A 16,761-nucleotide genomic window follows, 5' to 3' on the forward strand; every position below is an offset into this window, starting at 1 on the left:
CTAGAATCGGAAGCAGAACAAGGAGATTACGAGATGAAAGCTTCAAGTGTGAAAAAAATTTTATGAAGAAATTTGGGTAAGCAGTTATGAGAATTTGATGAGTTGACCTATTGTCAGTTTCAGATAGCAGCAGCACCATTTCGGAAGTGGGATTGAAGTTTCTTACAGAAATTCACTCCTAAAGTTGCCGACTTCGTGTTAGTTGAATTTGAAAAAGAAAAGCATAAAATATTTTGTAGGACAAGTTCATTGAAACTATTTCAAATGCTTCGGAGAGAATGGTAAATTTAAAAAAAAATAGAGAAATTTCCATTTTTCCATAATTAGTCTCTTACAAGAGACCATAAAAAATTTTACCGGAATCGCAGATTATACGTGAACATACTTTGAAATAACATTTCATCATAATATTTGTATAGGTTAAAACTTATCACATACTTCATCAATGTGATTTTTTTAATTAATTTTCGTATTGAATAATACTTTATCAATAAATAGGGAGAAATGATCTAATCGTGATCAGCTACTATAGAGATTAAGTCTTCCTGTTATAGGGATAGTTGATCCCTTTTTCCTCATAACCAATAACTAATTTTTATATAGTACAAATACAATTGTTTACTAGAACTTGGGTGTTACGGGCTAGAGTGAAGTTATTGGTATAGGATGAATTCTAAAGAAATCAGATATAGCTTCTATGCTGTGAATTGAATATTAAAAACTAAAATGGGGATCAAGTATCCCTATTATTTATTGAGGTATAAACATATACTTCAGGCGGCTTACTATATATGTAATAATAAATTCAATTCAATAGTGAACGAATATTTGAATTTTAATAGAAGAAGGAAGCTAGTAGATATTATCTGGTTCAAATATGGTATATCTGAGGACTGAATCTTAGGTCTGTGTTGATTGAAGATGAGTAGCTTCCAATTAATGGGAATTTAATAAAACTTTTAAAATCACTGGTATATTTTCAACTTACACATTTAATAATAGTATCTAATATGTAGGTACTGATCTCTGACAACCTGTCTGTGACCGTAGGACGTATGCTTGACAACGATAAACTGTCTCTCCTGTTTATAATGCCGAATAAGATATTTATATTAAATATTAATGTTATGAGTTAAAAGATTAATGTTATAGATACAAGGTTTTTTATATTTTAGCGCCTTGTTTCTAACGGTACGTGTATTTTAATCGACTCGAATTACACGTTTTTGATTTATCGTAGCCTATAATTAGCCTCACTATTTTTTTCAACAACCTTCTAGGTCAAAAACCGTTACAGATCAGAGATTCTCATGAATAACATCTAATATATTTATCTCATTACAATATATTAAAGTAAAATAAAACTTCATATGGGTCTGATTGAATCGAAAACCAAATTGATAACAATCAAAATGTTGAATTTTGAAAAATAGGTTATATTTTTAAATTATTTTTGACGCCTTATTAGCCGTGGAATCGTTTCTTCACTTATGCAAAGATCTGAGACTGGATTTTTTAAGACAAGTTGAAGTAGTCCCGTTTTACCAAGATTGTGGATGAAAGTAAGAGTTTCAAAGGATAATGTAAGGAGATTCATATTATAGCCCAATCAATCATGCTAAATAATCGAAAAATCACCCCAAGCGTTGCCGATTGCACTTTTGGTACCAGGAACTTGAATATGGGGTTGGCCTGGCGAAATTTTTCAGGGAAACCAGCCCAAAATAAAAGTTCCTGAAGCCAAAAGTGCATTTGGAAGCGTTTGGGGTAATGATTGTTTAGCCTGGTCAATTGAACCATAAGTTTGTTTTATTAAGCTCAAGAATTGTACAAATACGTCTGGTAAATTTGTCGGTAAAAACATTTGACCTAAACCTAAATAATATTGCGCTCAAAATTGCCTCTATAAATGAACGAACTTACAAAAGCTTCATAAAATGAATACTTTTATTCCAAAATTTAATAATATAATTCAATAGTATCAAAATATTTAAAAATCTGCAAATAAAAAGAATAATCAAAATGAATGTGTTGAATTGAATCTATAGAGTAAAGAGGTTGCTCTTGAAAAGTGAGAGGCTGCTTAACTTGACTAATAGTGCATGAATAATCATCACGAATACTATAAGAAAAATCATTTGGTTGTGTAATTTATGAAGGTGTTCTGCGGCAGCTTGTTAACGCACTGATAGGTTGAGACATTTTTAAATTATGAGCTCAAACATGATTCTAGCAAACGAAGTTTTCACAACAAAAACCAACTTCTTTGATATAACAAATATCTTCATATAAATATTGAATATATATATATATATATATATATATATATATATATATATATATATATATATATCAAAATAGGATTATGAATTTTACTTAAATTATTCAGGTATTTTTAATCATTGATATTTATTTTGTTTTTATGTATTTGAACCACTTGTAAAAATTCTCTTTCCCTGTATTTGATTCCGTTTCAAGAGTTTTTGAATTTTTATAATTGAATGTATGTTTTTTGACAGAGACTGAAAATCAAGATAATTTATCAACTGCCAGCTCTCACCATGATAGTTTTTTATTTACTGTATTATATTATTCATTATACCGTAATTTTAGGTATTTTTTTTCCATTTCTAATTCTACCAATATATGAATTATACTACAGAAAATTCTCTTAAATGGTTATGTAATATAATGTATGTTATGTAATTCTACCATCTCTATCGATGTTCATATTAGCATGAATCTTAGATTTGCGTGACCGATATTTTATTTTGAGAAATGGCAACCTTGAAACATTTGTAATATTAGGGAATTTCGTTGAAATGTATTAACTAAATCGAATATAAATAGCTGGTTACTTGGTTATTAGAAATTATAGCATTCCTAAAATTTAATCATTAATCAAAGTTATGTGGGAAAGAAACGTAAGAATTGTTTCCAATTGGCTGTAAATCTGAATTTTATCTATACTAGAAATATTGGAAATTGTCGATAGGTCTTTGTGTATGAATAATTCTATCGCTTGGAGATTTGATGAAGTATTTCATTTGAATTCTACATCGAGAATTATTATCTTTGTTTTATTATTGTTTGAATATCATTGCCCGTATATGGTAGAAGATTTGATTCACTTGACTCAATAGATTTCCATCGAAAGTATCCACTATATACCTGACCAACATAACAGTTGTCATAGCACAAAGAATAGCGTGCCTAGGGCATGTAGAAATGTTGAAAGAAAGTGTCTGCAGAATTGGTGTTGAAATAAAAGCTTATAGAATGAACACTGCAGTGATTAAGGAAGAAATGTATTTAAATGAAATGAAAATTTTAAAGTAAACTAAATGAAGAAAACGTAAGAGAAATGTTGCAAGAAAAAAAAACTAATATGGTGGATTTAGTAGAAGTTCAGACTTTTCAAATGAATGAATTGTTTATGAATAAACATAATAAAAACATTATTAACGCATTAATATCTTTTATTATTAAGAATCAACTTTTGGTTTACATTAACCACTTCTTTTACATATTTACAATCAGATAATTCAATAAAATCTGCTATTATAATATTCATTCCTCCTTCACCAGGTGATTGATTTTCTATCCAGTTTGATCTGGATTCTTCTAATTTTATTGCACATTTTTTCTTAAGAGAACCTACAAACACAGTACAATAAAAATAAAATGAAATTATTTGTTGATTATACGAGGCTGGTTTAAAATTGTCTTTTAATGAGAAACTTTTCATAAAAAACACAGTACACTAATGAAACACTTTTTCGATAATCACTTTTAATTAATTATACTAGGGTGGTTAAGGAATGACTTTGGAATGGAAAACTTACTTTAGTAAAAATATATTTAATTTTCATAACTTTACACACTTAGACCAGCGAGCTTCCAACTTTTTTAACCATCCAAAAATATAATCTATTTGAAATTGCACGAAATATCCATTTGTCTCTGACACCACCTCATTATTTGTATAAAATCGCTTATTACCAAGCCAATTTTCCAAGGAAATAAAAATTAACCAGAGGGAACCAGATTAAATGAAAATAGAGAATAAAGTAGTAACGCAGATCGGCTGATTTTTCTGCAAATCAGCATATTATTGGCCGTTTAGCGTTTTTCCTTTTTTAAATAATAACTAAACATTATACCTTTGGAATTCAAAAATAATGTGATTTAAAAAACAGTTTTCGTTTTCTTATGAGCAATTTCCTCGACTGAAGTCCATAGTTTGTATGCTTTGTACTATTGAAGTACATAGATCAGACATAGCTATGTGCCACGTCCTCGTTTGACGTTCATTCAATTTGCATTAAGACTAAAATAGCTACTTATACCGTATGTACCATTATTACGAGGTTCCTTTATGGTTCTAACATAAAAATTTCTCCCTACAATTGGTTTTGTCCAGTAGAAACATAGAAATACTGCAACAGTTTTTCCTCAAAATCAAAAACAAGTGTCTGAAAGCTTTATATAACCAAAAACGGAGTGAGTTCGTTGTACAAAAGGAGTGCCAAATACATTAGTGTTGCAAACCAAGGAAATGACCAGATAACTTCAAATAATGATAGCTTTCCAACGTTGACCGCAAATCCCCATAACCGAACTTTTTATTAAATAATTCATGATATGTGAACCCAAACTTATAGCTGAATAGCTTTGATCTGAAAATATTTTAAACTCATCATTCAATGTTACAGGTACAGTTTTGGACGAGTGACATAAAAGATATGGAACTTTTCGACTTTTCAATATCAGGCCCGCCGCTAGTTATTTCATCACACGCGTGCATTACCGATTATGCCGCCCTACGACTTCTTACTCTCTTAGTTTTGTCAAAAAAGAATAATTAACGTTTCTTCATTATGATGGGAAAACAGTAAAACATCTTAATGAAGATAAAATATTTAATATTTCAATAAGGGATTTCTTATTTTTGTTTAGTGAAGAGAAAAACTGTTACTGTCTTTATATTTGCGAAATCTTCTATCAACGTTCTTGTATCCAAATCTGTCGAAAACTATATGTTGAATAAAAACTACAGCTAAATGACTTTACGGGATCCTTGTTGATTTTGAAAAGTTATGCTTAATTTCTCAAGATGTAACTGAAACCGGTAGTGTAAGTAATATATTCTTATATTATCGCTATTGCTGTATGTGGGAATGTGGAGATTAATTTAATGGTAAAACAATTTAGTAATATTGAAATTGTGTTGATTTTTTCTGGATGAATTTTACTTATTGATGGGAAATCTGTTTCGATGTTAAGTTCGTGAGCTACTTTGGAAGCTTCTGTTAACACTATTTGTGTTCACCTGTGCGATATTTATGAACTTATCATTCAACTTATTTATGACGATGAAGTGATCACAGGTTCTTAAATAGTACCTTCTTTTATTCCAATTGACTCTCCTTCTGAAGAAGATATATCTTTTTTTTCAGTTACAAGCAAGTGCTTGGTAAAATTATCTCAATATCTTGAAATTCCGTCTCCTCATTTTCTGGCTTTCTTAAAATAACTTATTAAAGAACCCGCCATTTTGTCTATCTGTACCTTTTTTTTTTGTTTTTGCAGTCAAAATTAAGCTCCCGAAAGTTTTTCCTTTTCTGCTGTGCCTGAAATTACTTGTAAATGTGAAATTTTTTTGATATTATAATATGTATAGTATATATAAGTTGATAATACAGTGGAACCTACTTGAGTGAGACATCAATTGGTTTCACTTATAGAGGTATTCCACTTAACCAGTCTCTGAGATATCCAGGGATAAATAAATATTAATACAGGCTAGAATCCGGATTAATTCAATTATAGAGGTGCGATTATTAAATAAAATAACTTGTTATATAAACATACTAAATGAATTTTTATCAAAAAAAGTTAATAAAGGTAATCATACACATTAATAAACAAAAATTATATATAAAAATTTGTCATTTCAGTTTGTTTTTTTGAGCCATCAGTTATTTTCGATTTATAAATTTTATATTTATATGCTTTGATCACTAATTGATGTAATTTCAAAATAATTGTGCAATGTTTCTAGTGCTTTTACTGCTCCGAGTTTAGAAATATTTACAGCGCGTCCATTTCATCGTTATCTTCTTCATTATCCAATATATACACAACGAGAACGCATGAACAATGTCGCTTTCAGCAAGTTCTTCTGAAACTATTACATCAACATCGATTTCTATGAAATTTTTGAATGTTGACCTGTGATTATTGTTGTTGCTGATGACTAGGTTCCAATCTTCAGAATCAACTTTTAAATTTTCGTCCTCTTCTAAGCTTTTAGATCCAGATTTTTCAAAACAGATTTGGTCACAGAAAACCAAGCTTTCCTAGAAAACCTCTTCGCCTAAAGAACATTGATTAGTAGGAATCGTTTGTCCTCTATAGATTTATAACAACTTCTTTCCTGTAATAAAGTTTGAAATTGTTGATGATACCTTGATCCATCGGCTGCAATTCACTTGTCATATTCGCAGGGAGATATACTAGTTTAATGTGACTTAGCCTAGGCATATTATTGTGAGTACAAATCTCAACTGTCGCTTCTGGGTTTTCATTACTTGGTTCAACTTCTTCAAGAATAGTAGATGTAATACATGCTGTTTTATCATTTTGATGAATCAACGGTAGTTTTAACATCTTTGAAAGATCTTAGAGGTTTAGATTTTCCGATTAATAGTTCCAGTTCCTGGCATGTTAGGAGAAGTATTGAGTGAAAGAATTGGAAGGTAATACTAGGTTATGAAAATAATGCAAAAAATTCCAGAATCTATTAAAATATATAATTGAGTAGTGAGGTAAAACACCATTTTGTAACTAACGTACTAAATTGAAGAATGACCTATTGAAACTGAAACGTATCTTCTGTGTTTTATAGAAATGATAAACAATATTTGATTATATAATACTCACTGTAAAGGTGTTTAAAAATGTACCACCCAGGAGGTGTCAGAATACATTGCGTGATGTAACCAAGTTTCGCTGGCCTATTTTTTAAACCGTTATGTAAATACTCGTATAAATACGTTTTTGAAACTGTATTTGGCCAGGGATTTGGAAAACTACGCGATGGCCACAATAAAGGTTGACCGAATCGAGCCGCATCAGATCTATAAATACATATTACCTAAAAATAATAATAATAAATAATAGGTAATTGACCCGAAAAAACTGGAATGTAGTTAAAGTATACAAATATAAATCAATAATTAGTTAAATATTTATAGAAAACAAAACTAAAAATTATGATCCAATTTCCATTTCCCGAGGAAATGCAAAGTTGGAACAGTTAGGTGTGCAACGCCAAAAATTTTGAAATATGAAAACTTGCGATAATTAATTAATGAATTAAAAATGTAACATCTTTATGTATGAATGGTTATTAAACTATATCAAATGAAACTTCTAAATAAGAATGAAACTAGATATGAGCATATGAGCACAAAAAATATTTTACCTGGTATCGATATTGTGTAGTCATATATTCTAAAGTAACATAATTCATATGTTGGTTATAAGGCAAGAGCTTAGCACCAAATGTTTTATTGATCATTTGCATCAGTCTATCATGCTCATTTTGTGTAAAGCCATAAAAATGTTGGAAGTCCAAAATAACTACCTGGAAAAAAATATAAATATTTTTCATAGTTTTCTGACCAAAAGTTCTAAAATATTTTATCGAACAACTGGTACTAATATGGCTCTGGCCTATTGTTTTTTTTTTTCAAAAAAATGTTTTGAATGAAGAATCATTAGTTATCTCATGATAAGGTCATCAATATAATTTTCCGATGAAATTCTGCATCACACAGACCAACCGTGTATCTTTAGTGAGTTATCCAATTTGGAGACTATCAAAAATACCAGCTTTAAATTTTTCCATAGTGAGCTGAGGAAATTTTTGGGAAATGTGAGAAAAGCAGTTCCCGTTTTTATCTAGAGATTTAACAAATTGTCTCATCACGCCCAGTTTTATTTGTAATGGTGGATTTCTGGACTATATTTTTCTTTCCATATTTTCTTTTCAGGGCCAGTTTCTTCTTGCCCAATGCTCTTGTTTAGCTCTACTGTCTGAAAGACATATAAAATAGGGAAATTTAGAGAAACCAATTTGTAAATCTAGAAAAATGTTCATAATTTTTAAATTGACAAAATTTTGCCACTTATGGTTATTGTATTTTATTTTTTTCAAGGTAAGCGAAATGTTACAATAATCTTACTTCAACTTTGTACTGTGGTCAATTTGCACCCCAGCGTATTTATTTCCATTATATAATAGAATACAAATTACGAATAAACGCCAGTCGTTTTTCGTAATTTGTCAGTCGTCACGCTACAAAATAACAGTCTTCGAGATGATTTTGTGGTTCTCGCCAAATAATCGGTGTTTCAAATTCAAAGGCACTTCTTTTACCATGTTAAATGTTCCACACATCATTTACAAACACAATTGGGAGCCCCAGACTTCTCATTTTTATCCAAAAGCGAACCCAAAATACTAGGTACTTTTCACCAACTCTATAACTTTTGTACAATATTTAAGAACATATTACCCGCATTTATGGCAAAAATGATTTGGATTTTTTTAACAAGGTAACTATTCATGATGCCATAACTTTAGATAAGTACTTCTCTTAACGTAGTAAACTACGCCTTGATATATACGTTCAAATGATGAAAAACAAAGTAATTCGAGGTGTCAAAAAATTTTTAGGGTAGATTTGACAAAAACAAGTTATAAGTGAACATCCATAAGTAGAATAAGTGGATTCTTATAACGTGGCCTAACCTCTTGTGTATGAGTATCCAAGAAAGCACTGATTTCATCTAAACAAGATTGTACAGCAGCAGAATACAATCCGTGTACTATGAACAGGTCTTGATTTCCGCTTCTCGTTCCGATTCTCAAATCAAAATATCTAATTCCTCTTATTAACTGATCATGAGCCATGTAAGTTTGTGTTCGTGACCATTTTACCAAAAAAACTTTTAATAATGAACCTAAAAAACTAAGTTTTTTTATGGAGTCTTCCGCATCTGGGGCTAGTTCCGAATCTGATGTTATTTTCGAAGTGAAACTATCATGGGAGCCTGAAAATAAATGTAATATTCAAAACACTTTTTTCTACACCCACATGTATTTTATGCAATTTATAGAATAGAAGTGTAGGCCATTTCGGTTAACTGAACGGATATGATATACGAAATCAGCTAATTAGCATTTGCGTTTATCTGTTGTATTTTTTAAGAAAAATATCAGTAAAAATGAGTGATTCCAGTGATGAATCAATAAGGAACCACCAGATATTCGCTTAGCCGCAAAGGAGACGTATAATGAATGCATTATTACCTCAAACATTAAAAAAAATAATCTATTATCTATTTTTTTTGACGTTGTAGCAGACAATCAAATTTCCATTTTGCCCAACAGAATAGTCAAAATATAAGTATAATTAGCTTCAGTTGAAATTTTTCATTTTGGGAGCAGCTTTACAAATGTGAAATATTTGTGTATCAGCTCCTTGATATTAACAATTTCTTTGGTGTCTATGACGCAGATTCTACAGTTTAAGCACACAATTGTTTTAAAAAGTGTAAATAATTAACAATAACATATCTATTTACTGGATATATTAGTATCGTCATTTAGTCAAATCTTTTTATATTGGCACTTATCTCCGCCATTTCAGCTGCAAGGCAAGTCAAAAATATTCAGACAAAATCTTTAGCTTTATAAACTACAGTTTATTCAGAGGGTCTAAAGCTGCCATAATTATAATTAAACAAGTGACTATAATACAAACTCAAAAAAATGGAATGAAAACAACTAAAAAAAATTGTTAAAATCTTCACGCCACACTGGCAACCACACAAATACGTGTTGATTACAAAAATTACCATTAAAAATTATTTATGTCCTGACAACTCCAACCGCTCAAACAAGCGCTCCGGGTAATTTTACAATAAAAAAGTGAGTAAAGTTATTTTCTGGCGATAATGTTGATTATATTATAAACATTGGACAGATATACTATAATATAAAACTTAGGCTTTTTGGACTAACTTCAAATAGAGCAACAAGGTCATAGCAACTTTTTTAAACTTTGCTAATTCAAAATTACAATTATAATGCGTTTGCTTGATACGTAACTACGAACAACTACACGGTATTATGTCTCGAATTAATATCACGGACACTTAGTTTTACGAGATTTTATATACACAGAGATGAGAACAATTTTGTTTGTATTCTTGGAATTATATTATGTTGATTTTTCAAGGGTATCACATTAATTATCTAGCAGTGTTGGACGTATAAAAACAAGAAACATTGCGTAACTTGAATAAAGTATGAAATGTTTCTTACCACATTCGAGAGATTATCTTAAAGATAGAATACAATTGTTTACAAATAATATGAGTAATCTTGTTTAATATTGTATATAATTACATCGCTACAATGTATAATTTTTGAGAAAAGAATTTTATAGTTAATAGGTAAAAGAGCAGAGATAATATTTTTTATCAATTTCATAATGTGATGAATTTTGTTATTTCAAATCAATTTATTTTGTTTACATTAATTTTATCATAATTACAATAGTTCCCAGAAGATATAATGCATTTGTGCTAGCGCTTCTCTCAATCTGTGCTTGTAAGACAATGACCATTTAATGCTCTTATTATTTTGAAAATGGCAGCACAAACACATATATACTTAGTATATATATACTCAAATATTCAGGGCATATTTTAGGTATACATCCCACCTCCCTAATTCATCCCATGTATATCCACATGATATTTCAAATATATACCCAAGTACTTAATATGTTTGCACCATTTATATTCTATATTTAATATATATGTATTATAATTTCCAAAAGTTACTAAATTTAATTAAAAATAAGGGACTCAAGTGATTTAGACTCAAGCATTATTACAGACGCCATCTATCTTTCGCTGTACAATCATGTATTTACTATAGATACACAAGAATGTATCAAAATTTATTTATTTATTTTCTTTGTGTAGCACAGGTATAAACACGGAGGAATGTACCTTCTACTTAAATTATGGGTATATACCATGGATATTCCGGTGGGTATCAACAAATAAAGAAGCTCCAATAGTTTCCCACGAGTTGCCAAAGATGTGTAGGCCTTGCATGGTGGAACACTAAACCTTTCCGATTTTACAATTCTGACCGTTTTTCTTTGATTACTTCAGAATTGATCGTTTGGTTCCTTGGAAGCAGCTCGAAAAACACAAACCTTTGTAATCCCACTAAACTGACAGCATGAGCTTTTTTGTTGTTTTTCAGCTTTCGATGTGGTTTGTGCTGGTTCATCGTGTTTGCTCCATGATCTTTTTCGAACTATGTTACTATACAGGACCCATTTTTTATCATCAGTGATGATTCTTTTTAAGAAAGGGTCGGTTTCATTTCGTTTAAGGTGCATATCGCAAATGTTGATTCTGTGTGATAAATGAATTTCTTTCAATTCGTGTGGTACTCAAATATCAACCTTCTTGATTATCCCAAGACATTCTAAATTTTTTTCAATTGCTATGTGCGATACATGTAGCCTCTTCGCAACCTTTCGAACAGTTATATGACGATCCTCTCCAATTATGACTTCAATGGGTCGATGGGAACGTTGCTCATCTTTGAGGGAAAAATCTCCAGAACGGAATTTTTTATACCAATTCTGATACGTGCGCTCTGTTAAGCAATCAGCACCATAAAATTCTTGGCATATTAGAAATGCTACATGTATATACATGTTATATCCTGTGTTATCTGGGTCTAGCAAATATAAAAGCCAGGAGATCGTTACATTATTGTTATGGCTAGAATTTCAGAAAGAGCATTGAAGTGTGTGCAGACGCATCATCGTGGTAAAATTCGGGCGTTTTTGCAGACTTCTTCACTCGAATGGCTTTCATAAGCATATTAATGTGCTGGAGCGTTCGGGGTGTTCGTCAACTTTAACATCTTACCTACATCTTCACGATAATTTTGGACACGCTTACATACTCACAAACTCTTGATTCAAGTATTTCAGACTATTTATTTCGAGAGATTATTACATTTTTTGCTCGAGATTAAAATTTCAACTCACACTCAATAAGTTCTGAATAATTGTACTATCAAACTTGCAAAAATAAGATTACAATCCGTAATTCTAATCCTATGTATTGTATCGATTTGTATAGACTTTCTTTATCTGAAAGTTGTTGGGATAATGCAGATTATTAAAAACATAACGTTGCTTGAATATTTTATATTTTGTCAATCATTAGGTTACCGGCCGGTTTCAAAACACATTTAAAGGAAGCTTTAAATTCAAAGTTCCCATTAAATTGAGTCGCGCGTTTTATAATTGTCATTTAGCTTATATGTTCTATTAATTTGAACTTCAAAGTAAATGTTTCACTTTGGATGCATTCCACTAAACACTCAAGACAATCAAGTTTACGACCAAGATTTTTCCCGTTCCACTTGCAGAACGTTATAATCGTAAATCCAAGAGGATTGGCTTACAAGGCGTTTTGAGATTTAAGACAAATATTAACAAATAGCAAAACAAAAAAAATAAAGCGAAAGCTTTAAGGAGTTATGTTAAAATTTGTAAGCTATTGAATTTTTAAGTGGAGTGCTTAATTGATTTACATTGAAGTAAAATCAAATTATCTTCTGGGGCGATAGTAAAATATTTGGTGGTGCGTCACAAGAATGATTCAAAAGCACTATATATTCTCATAGTTGCTATCTCCCTTGCTTGAGTTTTGAAAATTCCGCTAATTCTTTCAACTCTCACTTCGACCCACCTCTTGACAAGGGTCGTCGTGAACGTTAGTCATGACGTCATGAGTGACGTTCTCGTCGCGACTACAACGATCGTAGTCGCTATGTGGAACGCCGAAAGAGTGAACGCTTAGTGGAATGTACCAATTACCACATTAAAGTCTCCTTCAGCAGCAAACATCAAATGCAGACATAGGATATGTTTGAATTCTAAGCTGACCCCGGCGTCTTTTGAATAAATTTAAAAAAATAAAAGGTTTATGACACAATACTAGATATCGCGCTACATTTAGTTGAAGCTCAAGCCAAGAACAAAAATATATCGACATAGAAAAAACTATTTGGAAATATATAACGATTTTAAATTATTACACCCACATTTGCGGAATTATTAAATCAAATTTGGGATGCATCGAATACCCAATTTCTCTACAATCGCCAGGCGGTGAAGACGCAGAAATTTTTAGGAGCCGAAAAGGATTTTTTGGATTAAGCATACAAATTGTATGCGATGCTCGTCTTCGGATTTGTAGCTTTGTAGCTCGTTGGCAAGGTTTCGTTCACGACCAGACAATATTCAAGAACTGCTTTGAGAAGACAGTTTGAGGAAGGACACTTTGGAAGACATCTTTTAATGGGTGACAGCGGATATTGCATTTAGAGATACCTCATGATTAAATTGGAAAACGTGAATACCAACGCTAAAAATTTATGTAATAATAAAATAAATAAAAAGGTACATTGTTAAAGAATAAGGTCTCAAAATTTAGCTTCAGGTTATGGTAATTTTCAAATATTACAAATAACTAACTAAATAGTAACACTGGTTTATCTTTAAGGTTCATACATAAAATTTCCATAATATTCTATGATCTCTATTGTGAAAAATTATTTATATATATTTGACACAAATCATAATTTCTTTCATTTTGTTCACAACGTGTGAATAATGTTTCAAATAAGCAAGTTAATTCGCGGCACACATCAATCAATTCTACAAACTTAATAAATATTAATGGTTAATAATATCATTATCACCAACCTGGTATAGCCAAATAAATAATCGGTGTCTGTTTCAGTTCGTGTGGTAACCTAGACATCCAATTTTCAAGATCCTCGCTTAAATCCGGCACACCATCGACATGGTAACTACCCACATTATTCATACTAGAAATTTTTAGGTTATGAACCTTCCAATAAACTTACGATGCTTCCTTAGGTGCCTACGAAACAGGACTGATTCTATAAATACTAAAGTTGTATTCATAACTGAATTATGTTAGAGAAATACAAAAGGAAAATCAGATAAACACAGTATAATAATTACGACCGAATCGATTTTGTTCAAGAACAAAACTAACCGTGGAGTAGGAGACCACGTGATGTCATGGAGGAAACATAACACAAATGACTTCAAACTTTCAATGAAAACTAGAGATAGGAACTGAGAGTTATGTAACAACAGTTATCTATTTTATATATTACATTTAACTTGGTAGTCGTCATACAATAATTAACTATTCACAGAAAATTTTGAAGTATTGTAATTTAAAAGATGCTAGTATCTGGAACTTTTACGACCCATTTAGAATAGTAATTCGTGAATAAACTACGTTATAAAAGGTACATATTCAGCATGTATAGAAACTAGGAAATGAATATATTTTTCGTTTAGAAAGAAAAATGGCCCCGAATATTAATTATTAATAAAACTCATTTCAACTTTGACAGCAAAGCCTTGTGAGAATTTATTATTTAATACTTGTCCTTATAAACCAGGGTTTCCCAACCTTTGTTTTGTTGAGGCTCCCCAGAATAATTTTTTCATGCCCCCCTCCCTTTACATTTTCAATAAATACAAAAAAACGTACATTATGTACTTAAAAGCCTTTTATTTTAATTATAATAAACAATTTTTAAAATTTGAAGTTAAAATAATAATTGTCAAAATAATAATAATCAAAAAAAAAATAATAAAATAAGAGTAGGTATTAATGAGATACTTGAGATTGCATGTTCAGAACCAGTTGGTTAATTTTAGGTTCTGTTTTTGTCCGAACTATTTCGCTGTTTAGTTTATTAATACTGCTAGTCTATCTCACACAAGTAAGCTGAAGAAAAAGGAACTAGTACTCGTTAAGCAAAACAGCAAAATTGCTCCAATGTAAAAAGATTGAAGTGATCAGCATTCATTTCTAGAAATTCTTCTGGTAACTGTAACACATCGACAACAAATGGATTTCTTGTCATGTGCCATATTGGTGGCTCGGAATCGATGTCTCGATAATATCGGAAAAATTCGTTTTCCAGCGCTTGCAAATGAGCTTTTATGTCAGCTTTCAAATTTGCGTCCAGTGTGTTATTTTTAGTTGCTTCGAACAGCCGAGAAAAAGATATAACATTTTCAGAAGATAATTTTCGATTCCATAATTGAAGCTTTGTTATGCACCCCTGAATAGAATCATAATTGTTTATTATAGTACTGTTTCTGCCCTTTCTTTCTGCCGTTTCAAGTTTAGCTCATTGAAGGCACCAAATATGTCAGTTGAATACGCGAACTTCCATTGAAATATGTCATCTTTGAACATTGTAAGGAAATCGTGTTTTGCTTTGAACTCGAGAAAAATAATTATCTCTTCTTTCAATTCATAAAGGCGAGCAAACATGTTGCCTTTGGAAAGGAAGGAACAGAAGAACTTTGTGATCAGAATCGGAATTCTCGCAGAGTAATGTAAATCACAGAATGTTCAAAGCGCTGTTCTTGATGTAGTTGACAATTTTTATAGCCGAGTCCAAAGTCTGGCGTAATTTCTGTGGCAAAGTTTTGGAAGTCAAAGCTTGCCTATGAATAACACAATGTGTACTAACCGTTGCGGGATTTTTTTCCTTGAGCTTTTTAGCTACGCCCGATCGTACACCTATCATTGCAGGAGCGCCATCTGTCCAATGAGCTTATTCCAATCCAAATTATTTTTTGTCACCATCATTACATTGAAATGTTATTTGTTCATTTTTTGAAATGAAAACTTCTTATATCGTTGTGATTTAAAAATCGATGAAACAAGCGACGGTATAATGTGTGTTAATATGTTTGTGCGCGCATGCGTAGTACAAAGCTTGAGAAAGGGCATCACAATATGATGTAAAAACTACAAGGTGTGTTCTTCCCGAGGGCTCATTTTCGACTCGTTCTGCGCATCTCTTTGGCTGCTTTCCAGCCGGTGCGCTATAGCTCACCTTGTAGTATTTACATCATGCATCACAACAATCACGGTGTTTTTTATGTGTAAATCGCGTGACAATGCAATATTATGATGACTTATCATCACGGTACTGATGTGATGATGGAGCTAGAAGGTAGCAATAGAAACTTCGCAATGAAACGATAAAATTATCCTCTTAACGAAATTTTACATCTGCTTGCCACCTTAATGGTATAAAAAAAGGAATTACAATCGCTTTCCGCCTCCCTTGACTTCTCTCTACGCCTCCCTTTGGAAACGCGCCCCCCTGATTGTGTAGAATTTGTTTTTTAGACCATGCGTATGAAGATAACAATACTGAAAAGCCTAACTCAGGTTGGACAACGTTCACCAAAAAGATGTGTCATATTATTGCACGTGGATTTACCTCAGCTCATCTTAGATAGGTTGAACGTAATAAGTATTCATATCAATAAGTAGACATTATATTATAATTATTACTGTCAGTGTAGGACAATACTGAAAATATTTATTGGACAATATTTAAAATAGGTATTAGTAGGGATCAACGATGAATATTAATAGAATGAAAACTGATATTAATATCAATTTTTTTTTAAATTTAATATCAATATAGGGAGTGGTGTTGGATATTTACTGAATTTTATAGTGCTCTGGTCTCAATTAGTGTTGAATTGTGTTAGGGGTAGCACA

General features: G+C 31.3%; 1 protein-coding gene across 2 annotated transcripts; it reads right to left on the reverse strand.

Annotated features, from left to right (window-relative positions):
* Positions 1 to 3,461: 3,461 nt before the first annotated feature.
* LOC130891483 (PI-PLC X domain-containing protein 3-like) lies at positions 3,462 to 14,346 on the reverse strand. 2 transcript variants are annotated; one of them, XM_057796282.1, is made up of 6 exons: positions 14,206 to 14,346; positions 13,887 to 14,067; positions 8,822 to 9,123; positions 7,490 to 7,651; positions 6,946 to 7,159; positions 3,462 to 3,657 (listed from the first exon to the last, which is right to left on the reverse strand). In XM_057796282.1, the coding sequence occupies exons 2-6, from the start codon at positions 14,008 to 14,010 to the stop codon at positions 3,470 to 3,472; spliced, it is 990 nt and encodes a 329-aa protein (XP_057652265.1). In that variant the 5' UTR covers positions 14,011 to 14,067; positions 14,206 to 14,346; the 3' UTR covers positions 3,462 to 3,469. The 2 variants fall into 2 exon arrangements, with proteins under 2 accessions (XP_057652265.1, XP_057652257.1); XM_057796274.1 differs by having other exon boundaries at positions 13,887 to 14,346.
* Positions 14,347 to 16,761: the final 2,415 nt, after the last annotated feature.

The sequence above is a fragment of the Diorhabda carinulata genome, chromosome 1 (genome assembly GCF_026250575.1).
Source record: "Diorhabda carinulata isolate Delta chromosome 1, icDioCari1.1, whole genome shotgun sequence".
In the NCBI taxonomy this organism is placed as follows: Eukaryota; Metazoa; Arthropoda; class Insecta; order Coleoptera; family Chrysomelidae; genus Diorhabda; species Diorhabda carinulata.

What these genes read in the sequence shown, in the direction of transcription:
- LOC130891483 (XM_057796282.1), bottom strand. Translation starts at nt 14,010, where the DNA reads ATGAATAATGTGGGTAGTTACCATGTCGATGGTGTGCCGGATTTAAGC. An exon ending in TATTTATTTGGCTATACCAG is followed by an intron (nt 9,124 to 13,886) that starts GTTGGTGATAAT and finishes ATTTATTTTCAG; the next exon opens with GCTCCCATGATAGTTTCACT. An exon ending in CATTTTTAAACACCTTTACA is followed by an intron (nt 3,658 to 6,945) that starts GTGAGTATTATA and finishes CTGTGTTTGTAG; the next exon opens with GTTCTCTTAAGAAAAAATGT.